This window comes from Vanellus vanellus (genome assembly GCF_965231255.1).
Source record: "Vanellus vanellus genome assembly, chromosome: 4".
NCBI lineage: Eukaryota > Metazoa > Chordata > Aves > Charadriiformes > Charadriidae > Vanellus > Vanellus vanellus.
In genome coordinates this window covers 42,393,871-42,411,243 of record NC_138909.1, presented here as the reverse complement: position 1 = coordinate 42,411,243, position 17,373 = coordinate 42,393,871, and the positions used below count along the sequence as shown (strand labels likewise).

General features: G+C 38.7%; 1 protein-coding gene across 1 annotated transcript in view; it reads left to right on the top strand.

Moving 5' to 3' along the window:
- DDX60 (DExD/H-box helicase 60) overlaps positions 1 to 17,373 on the top strand; it is a gene marked incomplete at its 5' end in the record, with an annotated part of 47,211 nt that overhangs the window by 17,406 nt on the left and 12,432 nt on the right. Inside the window, 14 exons of the mRNA XM_082482296.1 lie at positions 652 to 801; positions 1,845 to 1,964; positions 3,376 to 3,471; positions 4,175 to 4,290; positions 4,805 to 4,950; positions 5,144 to 5,253; positions 5,365 to 5,469; positions 5,556 to 5,684; positions 7,572 to 7,699; positions 10,316 to 10,474; positions 11,740 to 11,884; positions 14,598 to 14,754; positions 16,139 to 16,239; positions 17,152 to 17,352. Coding sequence (XP_082338422.1) covers positions 652 to 801; positions 1,845 to 1,964; positions 3,376 to 3,471; positions 4,175 to 4,290; positions 4,805 to 4,950; positions 5,144 to 5,253; positions 5,365 to 5,469; positions 5,556 to 5,684; positions 7,572 to 7,699; positions 10,316 to 10,474; positions 11,740 to 11,884; positions 14,598 to 14,754; positions 16,139 to 16,239; positions 17,152 to 17,352 — 1,863 coding nt within the window. The remainder of the gene's footprint in view (positions 1 to 651; positions 802 to 1,844; positions 1,965 to 3,375; positions 3,472 to 4,174; positions 4,291 to 4,804; positions 4,951 to 5,143; positions 5,254 to 5,364; positions 5,470 to 5,555; positions 5,685 to 7,571; positions 7,700 to 10,315; positions 10,475 to 11,739; positions 11,885 to 14,597; positions 14,755 to 16,138; positions 16,240 to 17,151; positions 17,353 to 17,373) is intronic.

The window sequence follows — 17,373 nt, the reverse complement described above, 5'->3', positions numbered from 1 at the left end:
TTCTGTACCCCTTCCCCCATCCTTTCACAGACCTATGTAAGGTGAGAGAGCATGGAGGAAGACAGTAATAAGGAAGAAAACAGATTAATAAACACTGTAAGATAGGAGCAGAAGAGGGATTTGGACAGTATTGATGTAACCTGTTCAAGGCCAGGTTGGATAGGGCTTTGAGCAACCCAGTCTAGTGGAAGGTGTCCCTGCCCATGGTAGGGGGATTGGAACTAGATGATCTTTAAGATCTTTCCAACTCTAACCATTCTATGATTCTATGATGCTAACTATTATAATGCAAGAAAAAAATACTGCCTTGTATACAACAATGAAGTTTTTGGAACTAAATTATATGCTGCTGAGTTAACTGGCTTTATTTTTTAATTTGAAAATGTCCAGGTTTGGGCTCAGAATGTTGTGGTATCAGTATCTCAGGCCAAATAATTGAAATAGACAAGTTACAATTTGTAGTTCCATTTTTTTCCCACTAACATTTTAAGAGAAAAGAATACAGTCATAAAATGACTAGATTAACTCTAAATTTCTGCAGTCTAAAATCTGTATATAAAGTCTACATGCAAAAATAAGAGATGTCACAGAAAGAGCTGGTTTACTCAATAAAAACATAAGACACTGAATAAGTAACTGTTTTTCTCGCAGCGAGAACTTCTTGATGCTGTAGATAATAATGAGTCTGCAGTGATTGTCGCTCCCACTTCATCAGGAAAAACATACGCATCATACTATTGCATGGAAAAAGTTCTAAACACAAGCAATGATGGAGTAGTTGTGTATGTTGCTCCTACAAAGGTAAGGCTGCATCCTACTACATATTCTCTATGTCTGACTATTGTATTTCTCAGTCTGATTCTGAAACTGTTTGGGGTAACTTGTTACACAAATTTAGTTGATACATATATTTTTTATTAGAAATTGAATCTTTAGGTTCTGTTGTACATTTAAATTTATTAGAAACAGCATGTTTAAAAGAGTCTTCAAAGTATTTAAGCTCATGCAGAGTTTTTTTTCTATTAATATCTGCATAGCTAATTTAAGGTCAGAAATGCTAATATATACAAAAATGCTGTAAGTAGCATGTTAAGTAAATGGTGAGAGTACTAAAAGCCTACCAACATGGTTAAAGTAATATTGGAACAGAACAATATCCAAGCAAGTTGTCTTTTTTAAATTGAATTCACTGTTAGATGCTTTGAGAGAAAATTTATTAAATTCTAGGCAGTGGGATATTTTTTTGAGAGAGAGTTCTGTCATAATAGTTAAAAATTGACTTAAGTGCTGAGGCACAATGTTTTGACTTCTTCCAAAACTTATTTTAATGTTCAGTAATATGATTTTTTGATATTGAATTACATGGGCTGTTATGCAGTAACAGTCTCTGTGGATTGTTTTCTGTAAGTAAAATAATTTTTTTTGTGTTTGTACTTGGGTTGGTCATCAAAATCACCTTTTCATTTGAATATCAGTCTGGATGCAGAAACGTATTTTACACCTGCAGCCTCAGGACTTTGAGATCATTAAAGTGCTTGTGGATGCACTTTAGTATGTGACCTATTTTTAACTGCTTTGAAAATAATTAAAATACAGAATTGATAATGTATAACTCACTTTACACAACACTAAATTTCTTTGAAAGCATTTGAGTATAATTAAAAATCAAGTATATCTCTCTGAAGTTAACATTGTTGACAGTCTAGACTTTAGAATACATTACACAGTTCATTATAGTGTAGTACATTAACATCAGTGCCAAAATGGAATGCTTTTATATGTCTAAGAATATGATATGCCTCTAGACATACACTGTCTAGTTTTAATGACGTGCTTTATTTAAGGCCCTTGTAAACCAAGTAGTGGGAACTATATACAGTCGATTCACCAAGAAGCTTCCGGATGGATTGGTAATGTGTGGAGTCTTCACACGGGATTATCGCAATGACGTCATGAATTCTCAGGTATATTTTTATGCGTGTTTTAACATGTAGTAATAATAATAATGACTTCTGTCTTCCATCTGGCTTCTGAAAATGTTAATTCTTATTATAACGATTGTGTCATTACTAAATACAAAGTTCAGGAAAAATCTAAGCATACCTATACTGCGTACCAGAAACTTTCAGTCTATGGCATACAACCTTACCTAGTCATCATTAGGGGACATACAGTTGATTACTAGCTCTGGTTAAAAGAAAAAAAAACATTAAAATCCTTTGGTTGCCAGCATACAGCAGATGCCTTACAGAAGTCCAGATAGAATACATCAGTAGCTCTTCCCCTGTCTGCTGATGTAGTCACTCCATCGTAGAAGGCCACTAGTTGGTCTCTCTGTAGTGGGGAGCCCAGAAATTTGACACAGGAGTCCAGGTGCGGCCTCATCAGTGCTGAGTAGAGGGGAAAGATCCCCTGCCTTGATTTGCTGGCAACACTCCTTCTAATGCAGGCCAGGATACCACTAGCCTTCTTTGCTACGAGGGCACATTGCTGCCTCTTATTCAACTTGGTGTCCACCGGGACCCTCAGGTTCTTTTCTGCAGAGCTGCTTCCCAGCTGGATGGCTTCCAGCATACACTGGTGTATGGGGCTGTTCCTCCCCAGGTACAGGACTTTGCAGATCTCCCTGTTGAACCTCATGAGGTTCGTACCAGCGCATTTCTCCAGCCTGTCTATGTCTTTCTGGATGGAAGCATGACCCTCTGGTGCATCAGCCACTCCTCCCAGTTTGGTGTTATTAGCAAACCTGCTGAGGGTACACTTTTCCTCATCATCCAGGTCATTAATGAAGATGTTAAACAGCATCAGACCCACTATTGGCCCCTGAGGTACACTGCTAATTACTGGCCTCCAGCTAGACTTTGCACCATTAATCACCAATCTCAGGGCCCAGCCTTCCAACAAGTTTTCAGTCCACTTCGCTATCTGCTCATCTGCCCCATACTTCAGCAGCTTGTCTGTGAGAATCTTGGGGGACATGTTGTTGAAAACCTTGCTGAAGAAAACATCCATTGCTACCAAGCCAGTCATTTCACCATAGAAGTTGGTCAAAGTTGGTTAAGCATGACTTCCCCTTGGTGAATTCATGCTGAATACTTCTCATGATTTTCTTGGTCTCCATGTGCTTGGAAATGATTTCCAGGAAGAACTGCTCCATCATCTTCCCAGGGAAGGAGGTGAGGCTGACCAGCCTGTAGTTTCCTGGGTCCTCTTTCTTGCCCTTCTTGAAGATAGCAGTGGCAAATAATTAATTCGTTCATGCTTACCTTGAAATCAAATACATAAATATTTTAAAGGCTTTTTAAATATAGAATTTACTTGTAGTTGATTAGTTAGTTTACTTGAAAATAATACTTTACAAACCTTTCTTCTTAGATACTAGTGACTGTGCCTCAATGTTTAGAAATCTTGATGCTGTCTCCTCGTTGCCAGAAATGGACCAAAAGGATACAATATGTTATATTTGATGAGGTAGGCATCTTCTAATAGTAACCAATTTAACGAATATATGAAAAATCTTGAGGAAAAATGCTGGTGAATCAATTTTTCACTACATATGTTATCGCTAGTAAAAAAAAAAACAACTTTCAGAAATACTTCAGACTCAGCTTGCATTTTCCTGTTTGCTGATAGTGTTTATGTACTCCAGTGAAAGAACTTAAAACCCTGTTAGTCCTCTAAAGGATGTACAGTTCAGTGAAAGCTACCAGGAACTTCCTTTATTTCTCTCAAGCCAGTCAACTGAAGAACTAAAAGCCACCACTGTAGTCTGAGTGGCACAAATAGAGTATTCCAGACTGGGATCATACATGTTGCACATCATATGGTATTTGTCAGTCTTTCCAGGGAAAAAGTCAGTGATTAATCTTGCTGAATTTAAAATTGCTACTGTATTCTTTCATGTATATAGAATTAATTGCTAATGATGACAGTGAGTATCTAGGGTACAAACAGTGCATATAGTATTGAAATTTAAACTAATATTCTATCCAGTGAAGTCTGGAGAGAGATTTACTGGACATTTGATTTGGATCTCATGGTCATTTGTTAAGAATTATTTAGTACTGATCTTGCCAAACTTTTGATTTTTGCAAAACATAAAACAATTCTTGTTATGGGTGCACTTTGATAAGGAACACTTAATTTCTGTTAATCCTTTTTCCTGAAAACATAGGTCCATTGTCTTGGCGGTGAAATTGGAGCAGAGATTTGGGAGCATATTCTGGTAACAATTCGGTGTCCATTTTTGGCACTCTCTGCTACTGTCAGTAACCCGGAACACCTAACTGAGTATGTGTGGAATTTTCTTTCTCACAAGAGCATATTTAAAATGAATATGAACTGGTTTAGATAGAGAGGTCAATTACTATTGGGAGGCAACTGATTTAGAGTTATATTGTTACATTTATTATGCTACCCTTACTGCCCCAATTGACACAAAACAATATTGTTGATCTTAACACTGTGACAGGCACTACTATTCATTCAGACCCTATAACTAAACTGTGCAGAGGAATTGAGGTGGCTTTTGCATCTATTTGAATTGCCAAAGCCTGATAAGCACACTTATCCATCATCAATCAGAGAAGACACCTGTACTATATTTATGTATATAATGGTGCTATTTCACATTTTTTTTGTTTGCACCCTGAGATAAGCTGGAGAAAATTGCACTGAAGATGGTGAAAGGGGGACTGAAAATTCTATAGGAGAAATTGAGCAGATTGCAGTAATTTATCTATTATAGCTGTAGCAATTTTATTAAAATATTTTTACAACTCTTGTTTTTATTCTTGCACCGTAGGTGGTTACAGTCTGTGAAGAGGTATTGGCGACATGCTGAGGACAAAACAGAAGGAAGCTCTACAAACTCTGAAAAGAACTTTACAAGAAAATGTAAAGTGAAATCTAAAATACCAGAACAAAAGAAATCATATCGTGTTAGACTAGGTGTGTATCAGAATATTTTGTCACTAAGAAATAAATTTCAGTGTTACTTCTGCAAAAACTGTAATGATGGTATGTGAGCTTAAGCATATTTTGTTTTGGTTTCCTTTTAAATAAAAATAAATCTTTCAGGATTAAGTACTTGCTTTAAAAAAAAAAACAAGTGCATCATGACAGCATTTTTGTCTCTTCACAGTCTTGTATGAAGAAAGATACAATGATTTGGAAAAGTATGTGTGTTCTCTAAAGGGCAGTGATTTTATCATTGAACATTATCATCCATGTGCTGCGTTAACAGTCAATCATGTAAGCATAATACTGGTTGGTGTCAACATTGTTTAGCAATTGTCACATTTAGGCACGAAGGATTCCATCAAAATGATTCCTTTATTTTTCTTTTGTTTAAACTCTTTGCAGATTGAGAACTATGGTATTCCTTCCGATCTTTCTCTCTCTCCACGAGAGAGCATCCAGCTTTATGATGCGATGGTGAAAGTCTGGCAAGAGTGGCCAAGGGCACAGGTGTGTATACACAGCTGTGGGCAAAATATATAAAAATAAATAGATAATAAATTACTGCAATATTTTATATTAATGGTGTTTTCCAGGAGCTAGATCCTGAGGAGTTTGTCTCTTTCAAGAATAAAGTAGTAATAAAAAAGCCAGATGTGAGGAAGTACGAACAGGAACTGAAAAAAGAACTAAGCAAATGGATTGTGCTTGGCCAAAGACAGAAGGTAACAGTTGTTACAGGGTGCTTTCTTAAGATTGTGTACAGCTTTAAAATAATAATAATAATAATTATATGTAATAATATAATTATAGGAGTTTCTCCTGACATTATTACTAGGTTTAACTGCTGCTGTACTTGAAAGATAGGCACTAATATTTGTGACATTTCAATAAGCATTTTCAAGGTGATGTTTTCACAAGCTTCTCTGGGAATCAGACTACTGATACTGCTGTGAGATTTCAATTCCTGATTCCTTTAGGTACCTCCAACACTTAGTGAGAATATTGTACCATCACTCTGTTTTTTTCAGTCTACCTCATTTTTAGAATCATAGAATCATAGAATCAGTGAGGTTGGAAGGGACCTTTAAGATCATCAAGTCCAACCATTAACCTACCCTGATAAAAACACCACCACTCCTAAACCATGTCCCTAAGCACCTCATCTACCCTTTTCTTAAACACCTCCAGGGATGGTGAATCCACCACCTCTCTGGGCAGCTTTAATAACCCTTTCAGTGAAAAAATGCTTCCTAATATCCAATCTAAACCTGCCCTGACATAACTTGAACCCATTTCCTCTTGTCCTATCACTTGTCGCCAGGGAGAAAACCCTCTCTAAAACCTCCTTTCAGGTAGTTGTAGAGGGTGATAAGGTCTCCCCTCAGCCTCCTCTTCTCCAGGCTAAACAACCCCAGATCCCTCAGTCGTTCCTCATAAGGTTTGTCCTCCAGACCCTTCACCAGCTTTGTAGCCCTTCTCTGGACACGCTCCAACACCTCAATGTCCTTCTTGTAGTGAGGGGCCCAAAACTGAACACAGTACTCGAGGTGAGGCCTCACCAGTGCCGAGTACAGGGGGATGATTACTTCCCTAGTCCGGCTCACCACACTATTCCTGATGCAGGCCAGGATGGTGTTGGCCTTCTTGGCTGCCTGGGCACACTGCTGGCTCATGCTCAGCCGGCTGTCCACCAACACCCCCAGGTCCTTTTCTGCCAGGCAGCTTTCGAGCCACTCCGCCCCCAGTCTGTAGCGCTGCATGGGGTTGTTGTGACCCAAGTGCAGGACCCGACACTTGGCCTTGTTGAACCTCATACCATTGGCCTCAGCCCATCTGTCCAGCCTGTCCAGATCCCTCTGCAGAGCCAATCTACCCTCAAGCAGATCAACACGCCCCCCTAGTTTAGTGTCGTCTGCGAACTTACTGAGGGTGCATTCGATCCCCTCATCCAGATCGTTGATAAAGATATTAAAGAGAACGGGCCCCAGCACCGATCCCTGGGGGACACCACTCGTGATTGGACACCAATTGGATTTAACTCCATTTACCACCACTCTCTGGACACGGCCATCCAGCCAGTTTTTTACCCAACGAAGAGTATACCTGTCCAGGCCATGAGCAGCCAGTTGCATTTGAAACCTCCTGTGTAACCACAGACTGTGTATGTTTTCATGTAAAAGATAAAAATTAAAGCAATGAGCAGAAAATCAAGTCTTTGATTGGAGGCCACCTATTCCTATATCATAAAAAGGAATATGAGGAGGTGGTGAATACACAACAAGGAAAAAATAAAGACTATTTGGGGAAAAAAATCTTGAACTGTGACACTTAAATGTGAAAATATATCATAATCAGTATGTTAGTGATACTTTATTATTTGCACAGTGATGGTAGCCATGAATGCTACAACAGTTTGCATTTTAAGCTCTTACCAAGGTCAATTGATAACTTGCAGACCTTTTAGCCTATGTGGCTATTGCATTTCTAAATGATTTAAAAAAATTCAAGGTGATAAAAGTTGATGCAGGAAAATGGAGTCTTCATATTTGTTAGCCTCTGGCCAGAAGTTTCTGCCATTCACAGCTCCACAATAATACTACTTTGATCAGGTGAATGAGCTACTGGAGCACCTTAAGCCAAAACCTGTGGATTGCTCAGAACAGGAAAAGTGGAAGCGTTTTGCAAGCTTTGTTGAAAAATTACATGAGATGAATAAGTTGCCTGCCATATTTTTCATGTAAGTATTTACATTCCATGTATTACATGTGTATTGCCTATATTCAGAAAAATGGTTTTTAGAGATAAGCGTTGATATGGCTTGGCAAGTGCCATTTATATGGTATTTGTTACCTTTGATTTAAAACATACAAAGTAAAGGCCTACAAGCTCTACTAACCTGTGCATCTTTATGGCACTAAAGGTTTAGCTGAAATAAAACTGGGAGCATTTAATTACTGTGTGGAAAGGGTAGAATCCATGCACGATGTCTGAGAAAATGGCAAGAAACTGAATCACGCTGAAATGAGAGTCAGCTTCTCAGTTGCTTTGTTGCAGTGTAGTCAGTAAAACTCTTTATTTTTAAAGTATACTCTTTATTTAGAGGTGAAAATGGTGTACATAGGGGCAGATTTGTTAGGGAAAAGGGTGGAATGAGATTCTATTAATGTATACATTTGTCACATCATGACGATTCCACTGCATAGCCTCTAACAGTCTCACCGTACATCCAGTGACATGCATCAATCAACCTGTTTTGCACGTATGTGAGATGTAATTATATAACATAAATGCACGCAACTTCGAGCCTACTGACAATACCATTACTGTGAGGGATGTTGCTAATGTTAGTAAAGTAGGCATGTACCTCAATGCTGGACTTAGTAGTAAAAAGAAGCTGCTTATCAGTAAACAGTTGTCTAGTGCATATTCTCACTCTAATAACACACAGTAACAATATATAAAAATTGAAAGTTTTCTCATCTCAGTATGAAGCCTTACCCTTCCTTACATTGGACAGTTGGATAGTTAGGGGTAGAATGCTCACTGCCATTTCAGTTCTCGGGTGCTTGATGCTGATAGGCATTTCTGAAAGAAGTCTAGAAAGGAAGAAGCAAAAAGTGACTATACTTATTGATGGCACATCTCAAAATACTCTAGTTGGTGGTAAATTATTTCTTTTTCTGTTTCTCAGTGATGGTCTAGTTGTAAATTATTATTATGGCTGATTTCAAGCTGAAACTACAGTTTTCAAAAGAAGTCCTAGATATTTGTAATTTTTTCAAATAAGGAATAATTTCAGGGCTGCAACATCATTTTGGGGCACTCAATAGGAAGTTCCAAGGTGCTTCTCCGTAGGGGAGATGGATAAGTGCTTTCCTCTCATCTGCCCTGGAATGATGGGTCCTTAGAAATTCTTGGTGACTTACAGCTCTGATAAGGGACTGTGAGCAGAGTATGAGTATCCTAGACAATTGATAAATGGTTGTGGTGAGACAAGAACACATTCCAGACCAGTGAAAGTGGAGGCAGAACCTAGTGATATCAAGTTGCGGCTTGAGGTACAGAAATCTGTTATCTAGGGGTCTTTTAAGGCACTTGGTAACAGCACTTGATAGAGCTTCCCAGTGTCTTTATAGTCAGACAAGGGACAAGAATCAGATAGAATTAAAAAAAAAAGATATAAAAAAATCTGTCTGGTTAAATGTCCCAGTCCTAAGAAATTGTGATGGAGATGACGGGGATGAGTAGACCTTACAAGTAGTAGACAGTGACTTGGAGTAGTAGATAGATGTTTATGCTTTGTTGGTGGTGGTAAGCTTTTTCTCCCTAAGCCATTATTGATGAATGAGGATGCAAAGCAGTCATCCTGTATGGTGTCGTGTTAGCATGGAATTAATGGAGACTCCTGAGAGAGCAGGTATCAGAGCTGTAGAAGCCAAATTGCTGTCACAGCCATTGGTGCTAGGGAAAAAGCAATATTTAGAGTTTGCTTTGCTTTTCTTAGAGCCGCCAAGGAAAAGAACAGGCTGGCACCACTTTAGTACTCCTTATGGCTGAGTGAAGTCAATGATAGAGAGAAATTAGATCATTCAGTCTGAGCTTCAAAGGGGGACAAAACCCCAGTAAATTGCAAATGACTGTTATTGAGCTCTGTCATCCGTGAAGATTCGAAAACCTTAATTTAAGGAGAAGTTACCACCTAGCCTTAAAATCTGTATTTGGTCTTTCTGGGTAAAAGGATAAAGTTCTTCAGTTTTTGCTCCTGTTCTTGGTGACTGCCAGATTTGAATGACTTGTGACTATTCTAATGGACTAGGATGTTACGTGTTGCTAACACCTTGTATGGTATTAGTTAACAGGATCTGCCTGCTGCAACAAGAATAAAAATAATACTATGAGAGTGAAGCTGGGGAAGCCTTCATCCCAGTGAAACTCCAGACAGTCCAATACTGAAAAAGCTGTAAGGAAGAACAGCTATGTAGAAGGCTAAGAAAGACAGGCACTGGTTCTCAACTGGGTGGTTGAGAAGAATTAAAATGACTTAAGCTATAATTTGCTTTATCTGTACGTCCAAGCATCCACCTTACAGAAAGGTAGAGTTGAGCATACTTTCTATAGGTAATTTATTGGCAGAACCATTTTACATCTTACCACCCAGTTTTGGAATAATAGCAGTTTGAAAGTGAATGTAGATTATGATTTGGAAATGGAATAGGGATATGCTTCTAATGATTAGATTCTAACTATTGTCAGATGATAAAGCTCACAGAGTATTATTGTAATAGCATTACATATAAATAAAAACTCTATTAGAGTTCACCTAACTGATGTATATTATATTATTTACTTTAAGATTTAACGTGAATTCAGTGGAATGTGCAGCCAGGAATGTATTCTTCAGTTTGCTGAAAAAACAAAAAAGTGAACAACACCCTAATACCGAGAGGGAAAAAGAACATTTGAGTGACGAACTAAGAAAAGTGGAAAAACAGCTAATAAAATATAACTCTCGGTAAGTATTATAACTATATATTATTAAAATGCTTACATATTGTGACAGAGTATAATTTTGTGATAACTTATTTCTGGGGAATATACCTTATAGCAGCACATTCATCTAGCTTGCAGTATAGCAGTTCCTGCTCCTCTTTGTGCTCTGGCAACCTGCACAGTAAGAGCAGCTGTATGGCAGGTAGCAGTCAGCAGTACCTAGTGCATAGTCAAGCAGCAGGAAGATACCAGTGTTGCTGACATTGTTTAAGGTGCTGGCACTAAAACATAAGAATCAAAGGGACAGACGTGAGTATATGAGATTGGTCGTTTTGGAATAATTCACTACTGAGATACCAAGATATCAGAACATCTCTTTCTCCAGACAGTGACTTTTGTCATGCATCTCTTAAAAACGCTGTGGCATCTGACCCTTGTGCTGGGCCAGCCATTGTGGGAGAATATTTTCATAGTTTAGCCTCACCATGGCTGGTTACTGTGGTGGATCTCTGAAGCATGGGTTCACCTGGCTGATGTGATGTTCTTTGAGTATTTGTCAGTCTTTTGCATGGATTGTGCTGTATTTGTTTCTTCCTTAACCTTGAATTTTCTTGATTTTGTGATAGGGTATGGATTTTTATAAGGCATTTGGCAATGAAGTATGGCTATAGTTATCAGGATTGTCAGGAACATAAAAAATCATAGTTTTGCCCTCCTAATCATGACAATTTACAGTGCATTCTTTGGACATAACATCATGAAAGAACAAATTTAGCTGACTTTAATAGCAGTGAGAACTTGAAAATGCAGTAGGAATTTAGACATATATTTAGACATTGAAGTAGCTTGAAAATCTGCCTCTAAATAGTTTTCCCTCTCCTCTCTTCTTCAAATCCTGTCCTAAATCCTTACAGTCCATGTCATTATTGGCAGTAAATCCATCATATTTCTCTTTCGTGTTTAATTCTACTGTGCAATCTTGTTGGCTTACTAATTTGCTAAATAGGGTACTTACTGTTACTGTCTTTATCTTCCTTTGATTTTGTGTATCACCATAATTCCTTCTCTCTACTTCACCCAGAATTACTCGCTGTTTTGCATACAAGCCATGATAAAAGGAAGCTGTTAGGATTATCAGTAAATTTACATTAACCGATCTACCTACTTGTTTGAGCCTACAGTTTAAAAGGGAATGAGTCTGCGTCTTTCAGCACCCAAAGAATATTTTAACATCAAGAAATAAATGTTAATTAAAGAAATAATATTTTAATTGTATGTTTTATACAGGGATACCAAAAAGTTGAGCCCCAGTACAATGGACAACATGATATTTCTTTTGAGTACAAAACAACAGTTAGAAAGGAGACTTAAAAGGCTAACTGCTATCCCTTCTGCATGTACCTATGCTGATCCTAAAGCAGTGGATGAAGATGTAAGTAATTCACTGATAATTATAACATAGTTTTGGTTTTGTATGTCTGAAATGCTTGAATTTGTGCATAAATACACAAAAAGCATGTAGTGTGTGATGCAGTTGTACTTCATAACAGTACACATTGACTTCATGAAACATTCTGAATATTTTCATTTAAATTTGATTCCAGGTATCAATCTTGGGTAACTTTGTTTTTAAGATGTGTGGATAATTTTCATTCTGCCAAATAAAAAGATGTTGACTTGTCCTTGTGATAGGAGTCCTGGGATTTATACTGGAATTAATTAATTTCCATGAACTATCAGCAATACAATTCTGTTAGTTGTTGATTCCGATCGCAGACTTTATTTTTCTGACTGAGTCATCAGCATAGGCTATGTGGCACCTCTGTGTGCTTATCAAAATATTTGTAAGCTGTTCTTATCTTGTAAAAATACTAAATAATAAATTATTTTAGGCTCTAAAAGTTCTAGTTCTCACAAAACAACATTTTCCACGCTCTTCAATGCGTTTGTGTCCCCTGAGGAAAGAAAAGGTGAGAAAAGCACTGAAAATCTTCAGATGTGCATCAGAAATATTAATATATGTATTTTTATACAAATAATTAAGGAATAATTTACGAAAGATACTTATATAATGTTGTTTCCAGCAGTAGTGGGTGACTGGGCCTTTATCCAGGATATTCCCTCTGGCTTAAACTTCCTGAAACATGACTGTGGTTTATATAGCTGTCTCTTCGTGGCTGGTTGGGTTTTTTTGGGTTTGTTTTTTTTTTTTTTTTGATTAAAAAAAGTAATTGCGATATATAATTCTTAATTCAGAGAAGAGGTGCTCAAAATTTTGATGAAGTGTCTTGATAATGCTTTCTGCTTTTTGTGATATGTCTTGAAAGAGCGGAAAATTCTGTGTATTGGGACCAAACTCGAAAACTCTTATGTTTCCTTATCCTGGGAACTTGGAATCCCAGTGGCATTTTTAGACTGCTGTCAGCCAGCATGGGGGGAGCATTGCTTCCCACAGTTGCACATGGGTAAAGGCAGTGAAGAAGTAGCTCGGACATTGGAACAGATGGCACTTAACTGTAGAGTGAAGTTCAGAAAATACTAAAAAGCTTAATTCAGTGCTATTTCTGAGTTTGGGGAAGGGAAGCTTCTAACTGTGTAGCGAGATGAGGTGGTGGTACAGAGCAGGGATGATAAACAAGAGCAGAAGAGTATCAGCTTCACATAGCTACTTGGGAATTTGTTCTGTGATAGTGGCATGCAGTACATGGTCATGAAGCCATGCTTTGAGTAGGAAAGTCATGAATATGCAGGCTTGTCATGTCTGGTTGCATCTAGCTGTGTGGTATGACAATTGGCATTTATTGCAAAGGTGAAAAAAAATGATAGTATATAGGAGTGTACCAAAAAGCCTGGATTTGTTGTCATAAGCTACTGATGGTAGACTTTGGGCTTCACAGAATCACAGAATCACAGAATTATCAGAGTTGGAAGGGACCTCTAGAGATCATCTAGTCCAACTCTCCTGCTAAAGCAGGATTGCCTAGAGCACATTACTCAGGACTGCATCCAGGCGGATCTTGAAAATCTCCAGGGAAGGGGACTCCACAACCTCCCTGGGCAGCCTGTTCCAGTGCTCTGTCACCCTCACCGTAAAGAACTGTTTCCGTGTATTTGAACGGAACTTCCTGTGTTCTAACTTGTGCCCATTGCCCCTCGTCCTGTCACTTGGAACCAATGAAAAGAGCCTGGCTCCATCCTCCTTCAACCCACCCTTTAGATACTTGTATGCCATAATAAGGTCTCCCCTCAGCCTTCTCTTCTCCAGGCTAAAGAGTCCCAGCTCTCTCAGCCTTTCCTCATAAGGGAGATGCTCCAAGCCCTTAATCATCTTAGTTGCCCTTCGCTGGACTCGCTCCAGCAGTTCCCTGTCCCTCTTGAACTGGGGAGCCCAAAACTGGACACAGTATTCCAGTTGTGGCCTCACCAGTGCAGAGTAGAGGGGGAGAATGACCTCCCTCGACCTACTGGCCACACTCTTCCCTATGCAGCCCAGGATTCCATTGGCCTTTTTGGCGACAAGGGCACATTGCTGGGCCATGGATAATTTACTGTCTACCACAACCCCCAGATCCTTCTCCTCCAAGCTACTTCCCAGCAGGTCCGCCCCTAACCTGTACTGGTGCCTAGCATTCTTCCTCCCCAGGTGCAGGACCTTGCACTTGCTTTTGTTGAACCTCATGAGGTTCTTCTCTGCCCAGCTGTCCAGCCTGTCCAGGTCACGCTGGATGGCAGCACGGCCCTCTGGGGTGTCAGCCACCCCACCCAGTTTGGTATCATCAGCAAACTTGCTGAGGATACACTCTGTCCCCTCATCCAGGTCATTAATGAATATATTAAACAAAATAGGACCAAGTATTGACCCCTGGGGGACACCACTGGTTACAGGCCTCCAACTAGACTCTGTGCCGCTGATCACAACCCTCTGAGTTCTGTCCCGCAGCCAACTCTCAATCCACCTCACTGTCACCTCATCTAGCCCATACTTCCTCAGCTTCCTAATGAGGATGTCATGTCATGTCAGGTTCACTGAAGATCATAAACAGCTATACTTCTCTGTAGTGCTTGGAATTTCATCAGATTAGACATTCTTTTTCACTATCAAAACCTCATTGTGGCTGATACTTGACATTTCTTTTTATTTGTAGACTTTGAGGAAGATTTTTCATCGAGTTAGGTTTGAGAGAAGAGGTTATCTGCAGCAAATGATGGCACTGAGGGGCATTGGGTATCATCATGGATCTATGAGTGCCAAGGAAAGACAAGTAGTGGAGATGCTTTTCAGGCTGGGATATATCAAGGTTGGTAAATTGGGATCACTTTTGTTTGTTTGTTTTTCTTTCTTAATTTTAGTTTCTCCATATATTTAATTAAAAAATATAGTGTAACTTTCACCAGTGGTAACATATATTGCATTGACTTTGTCACACTCATTTAAAAAATGTTGACAGGACGATTTCCAAACAAACAAAATAAACTAAGTGAATGGATAGCAGTAAAACTTTACTTCTAACTAAGAGTTTCTATCCTTCAGATTAGCTTATAGAATCATAAAATTGTTTTGGTTGAAAGAGACCTTTAAGATCAAGTCTAACCATTAACCTATCACTACCAAGTCCGCCACTAAACCATATCCCTCAGCACCACATCTACCCATCTTTTAAATACCTCCAGGGATAGTGACTCAACCATTTCCCTGGGCAGCCTTTCCCTCGTCCACTAAGTGGGTCACCTTGTCATAGAAGGAGATCAGGTTAGTCAAGCAGGACCTGCCTTTCATAAACCCATGCTGACTGGGCCTGTTCACCTGGTTGTCCTGTACATGCTGTGGGATGGCACTCAGGATGATTTGCTCCATAACTTTCCCTGGCACTGAGGTCAGACTGAGAGGCCTGTAATTCCTCAGATCCTCCTTCAAGCCCATCTTGTGGATGGCTGTCACATTTGCTAACTTCCAGTCAACTGAGACCTCCCTGGTTAGCCAGGAGTGCTAATAAATGATGGAAAATGACTTGGTGAGCACTTCTGCCAGCTTCCTCAGTACCCTTGGGTGGATCCCATCAGGCCCCGTAGACTTGTGTTTGTCTTGTTAGCTTGCTAACTGTTTCCCCTTGGATTATGGGTGTTTCATTCTGCTCCCCATCCCTGTCTTCCAGCTCAGAGGGCTGGGTACCTGGAGAAGAACTGGACTTACTATTCAAGACTGAGGCAAAGAAGGCATTAAGTACCTCAGCCTTTTTCTCAGCCTTGGTCACCATGTTTCCCCTTAGCCTTCCTTTTGTTGCTAATGTATTTATAGAAACATTTTTTATTGTCTTTTACTGCAACAGCCAACTGAATGTTTTTTAGTTAAATGACCACTATAAGATTATGATATTTTGTACCGTCTTCACGGAATATTTCATTTTGTGTTCAATTTCAATGTTATTTCAATTGGTGTTCCACAGCAGTATAAACTTTCAGGATACAAAAGTTTAATACGCATATGTAATATCTACATGAACTACACTAAGGAGTGAAATTCATGTATGTTCATAGCTCTGTTAAATTCATGAGATTAAAGTTTAGCTATATGAAAAATGACAGTAACATTCCTATTGATTTAAGTTGGGTATTACAGGCATTTTTTTTTTAAACTGGATATTACCATTTCTAATAGATATACTTATGTTTGATATTTTATAGGTAGTCACAGCTACTTCAACACTTGCTCTAGGAATCAACATGCCATGTAAATCTGTTGTCTTTGCTGAAGATTCTGTCTTTTTAGATGCTCTACATTACAGGCAGGTATGGAAATAGAACACCTACTTCTTATTATGAGAACAGTACACATGTAGCTGTCATCATACACAAATTCAGAAAAATGTCTTTTTTACATATGCTTCTGGGTGTGTTCTGAGTTTTAGTTGTTAACGTTGGTGACAATAATAGTTTTAGCTAAGGTGATTTTTACTTATGTTTCAGAACTGCCAGCCCACAAATAACGTATGTAGTCAAAAGACCTGTTTCAGCAATGAAAGTGTTAGAATTGCTCAGTAGATTAAAGACCATATAGGCCAGATACAGCTGATGGCATCACCTGGCAGGTAGCTCTCAGAGTGTAGGTGGATCTGTGCAGTAGCCAGACCTACATGCATCTCCCTTCTGCTGCAGATATGACTCCTGCTTTGTCACATCATCTGGTACAAGGGCCAAGTCCCTACAATGGCCCTGACCAAGAAAAGGTGATCCAAGCAAGAGAATGCACACTTAGGCAGCTTCTCTCTACTCCTTATTCATATTCTCTGCTCTTTATTCTTACTGAGACTAGCTCTGCCCCAAATCTACCTAGAAATAATTCAGAGCTAAATGTGAATTGAACACAAAGCAGGTGTATGGGTATAAATTAAGTTAAAACTTACCTTGAAGAAATATAAATGTTAAAAAGACATGTGAGAGAATGTAAGTAACCCAGCCAGTGTTTAGGTCTTCTATCAAATTCGGAAGTCCATATTTTAAAAAGTAAATAAATCCACAACGTTTGTAAACCAGCTATATTTGAGGAACAACTTATTTTGCAAACATTATGTTAATAAATCTCCGTAAATACTTTATTAAGACTGTGTAGATGGTACCAGTGTATACAAAGTAAGCATATATTACTTAAAAATTAATAGTTTTATTATTTTAATAATATAATTATTAAATATTTAATCTTAGATGTCAGGACGTGCTGGAAGACGGGGACAAGATATGATTGGAAATGTGTTCTTCTATGATATCCCACTGCCCAAAGTTGAAAGACTTATAAAATCCAACGTACCTCAGTTGAAAGGCCAGTTTCCTCTGACTATTACTTTGATATTGAGACTCATGCTGTTGGCTGCGAAGGCTGATGACAAAGCAGATGCCAGAGCAAAGGTTTAATATTTTTTTTGCAAT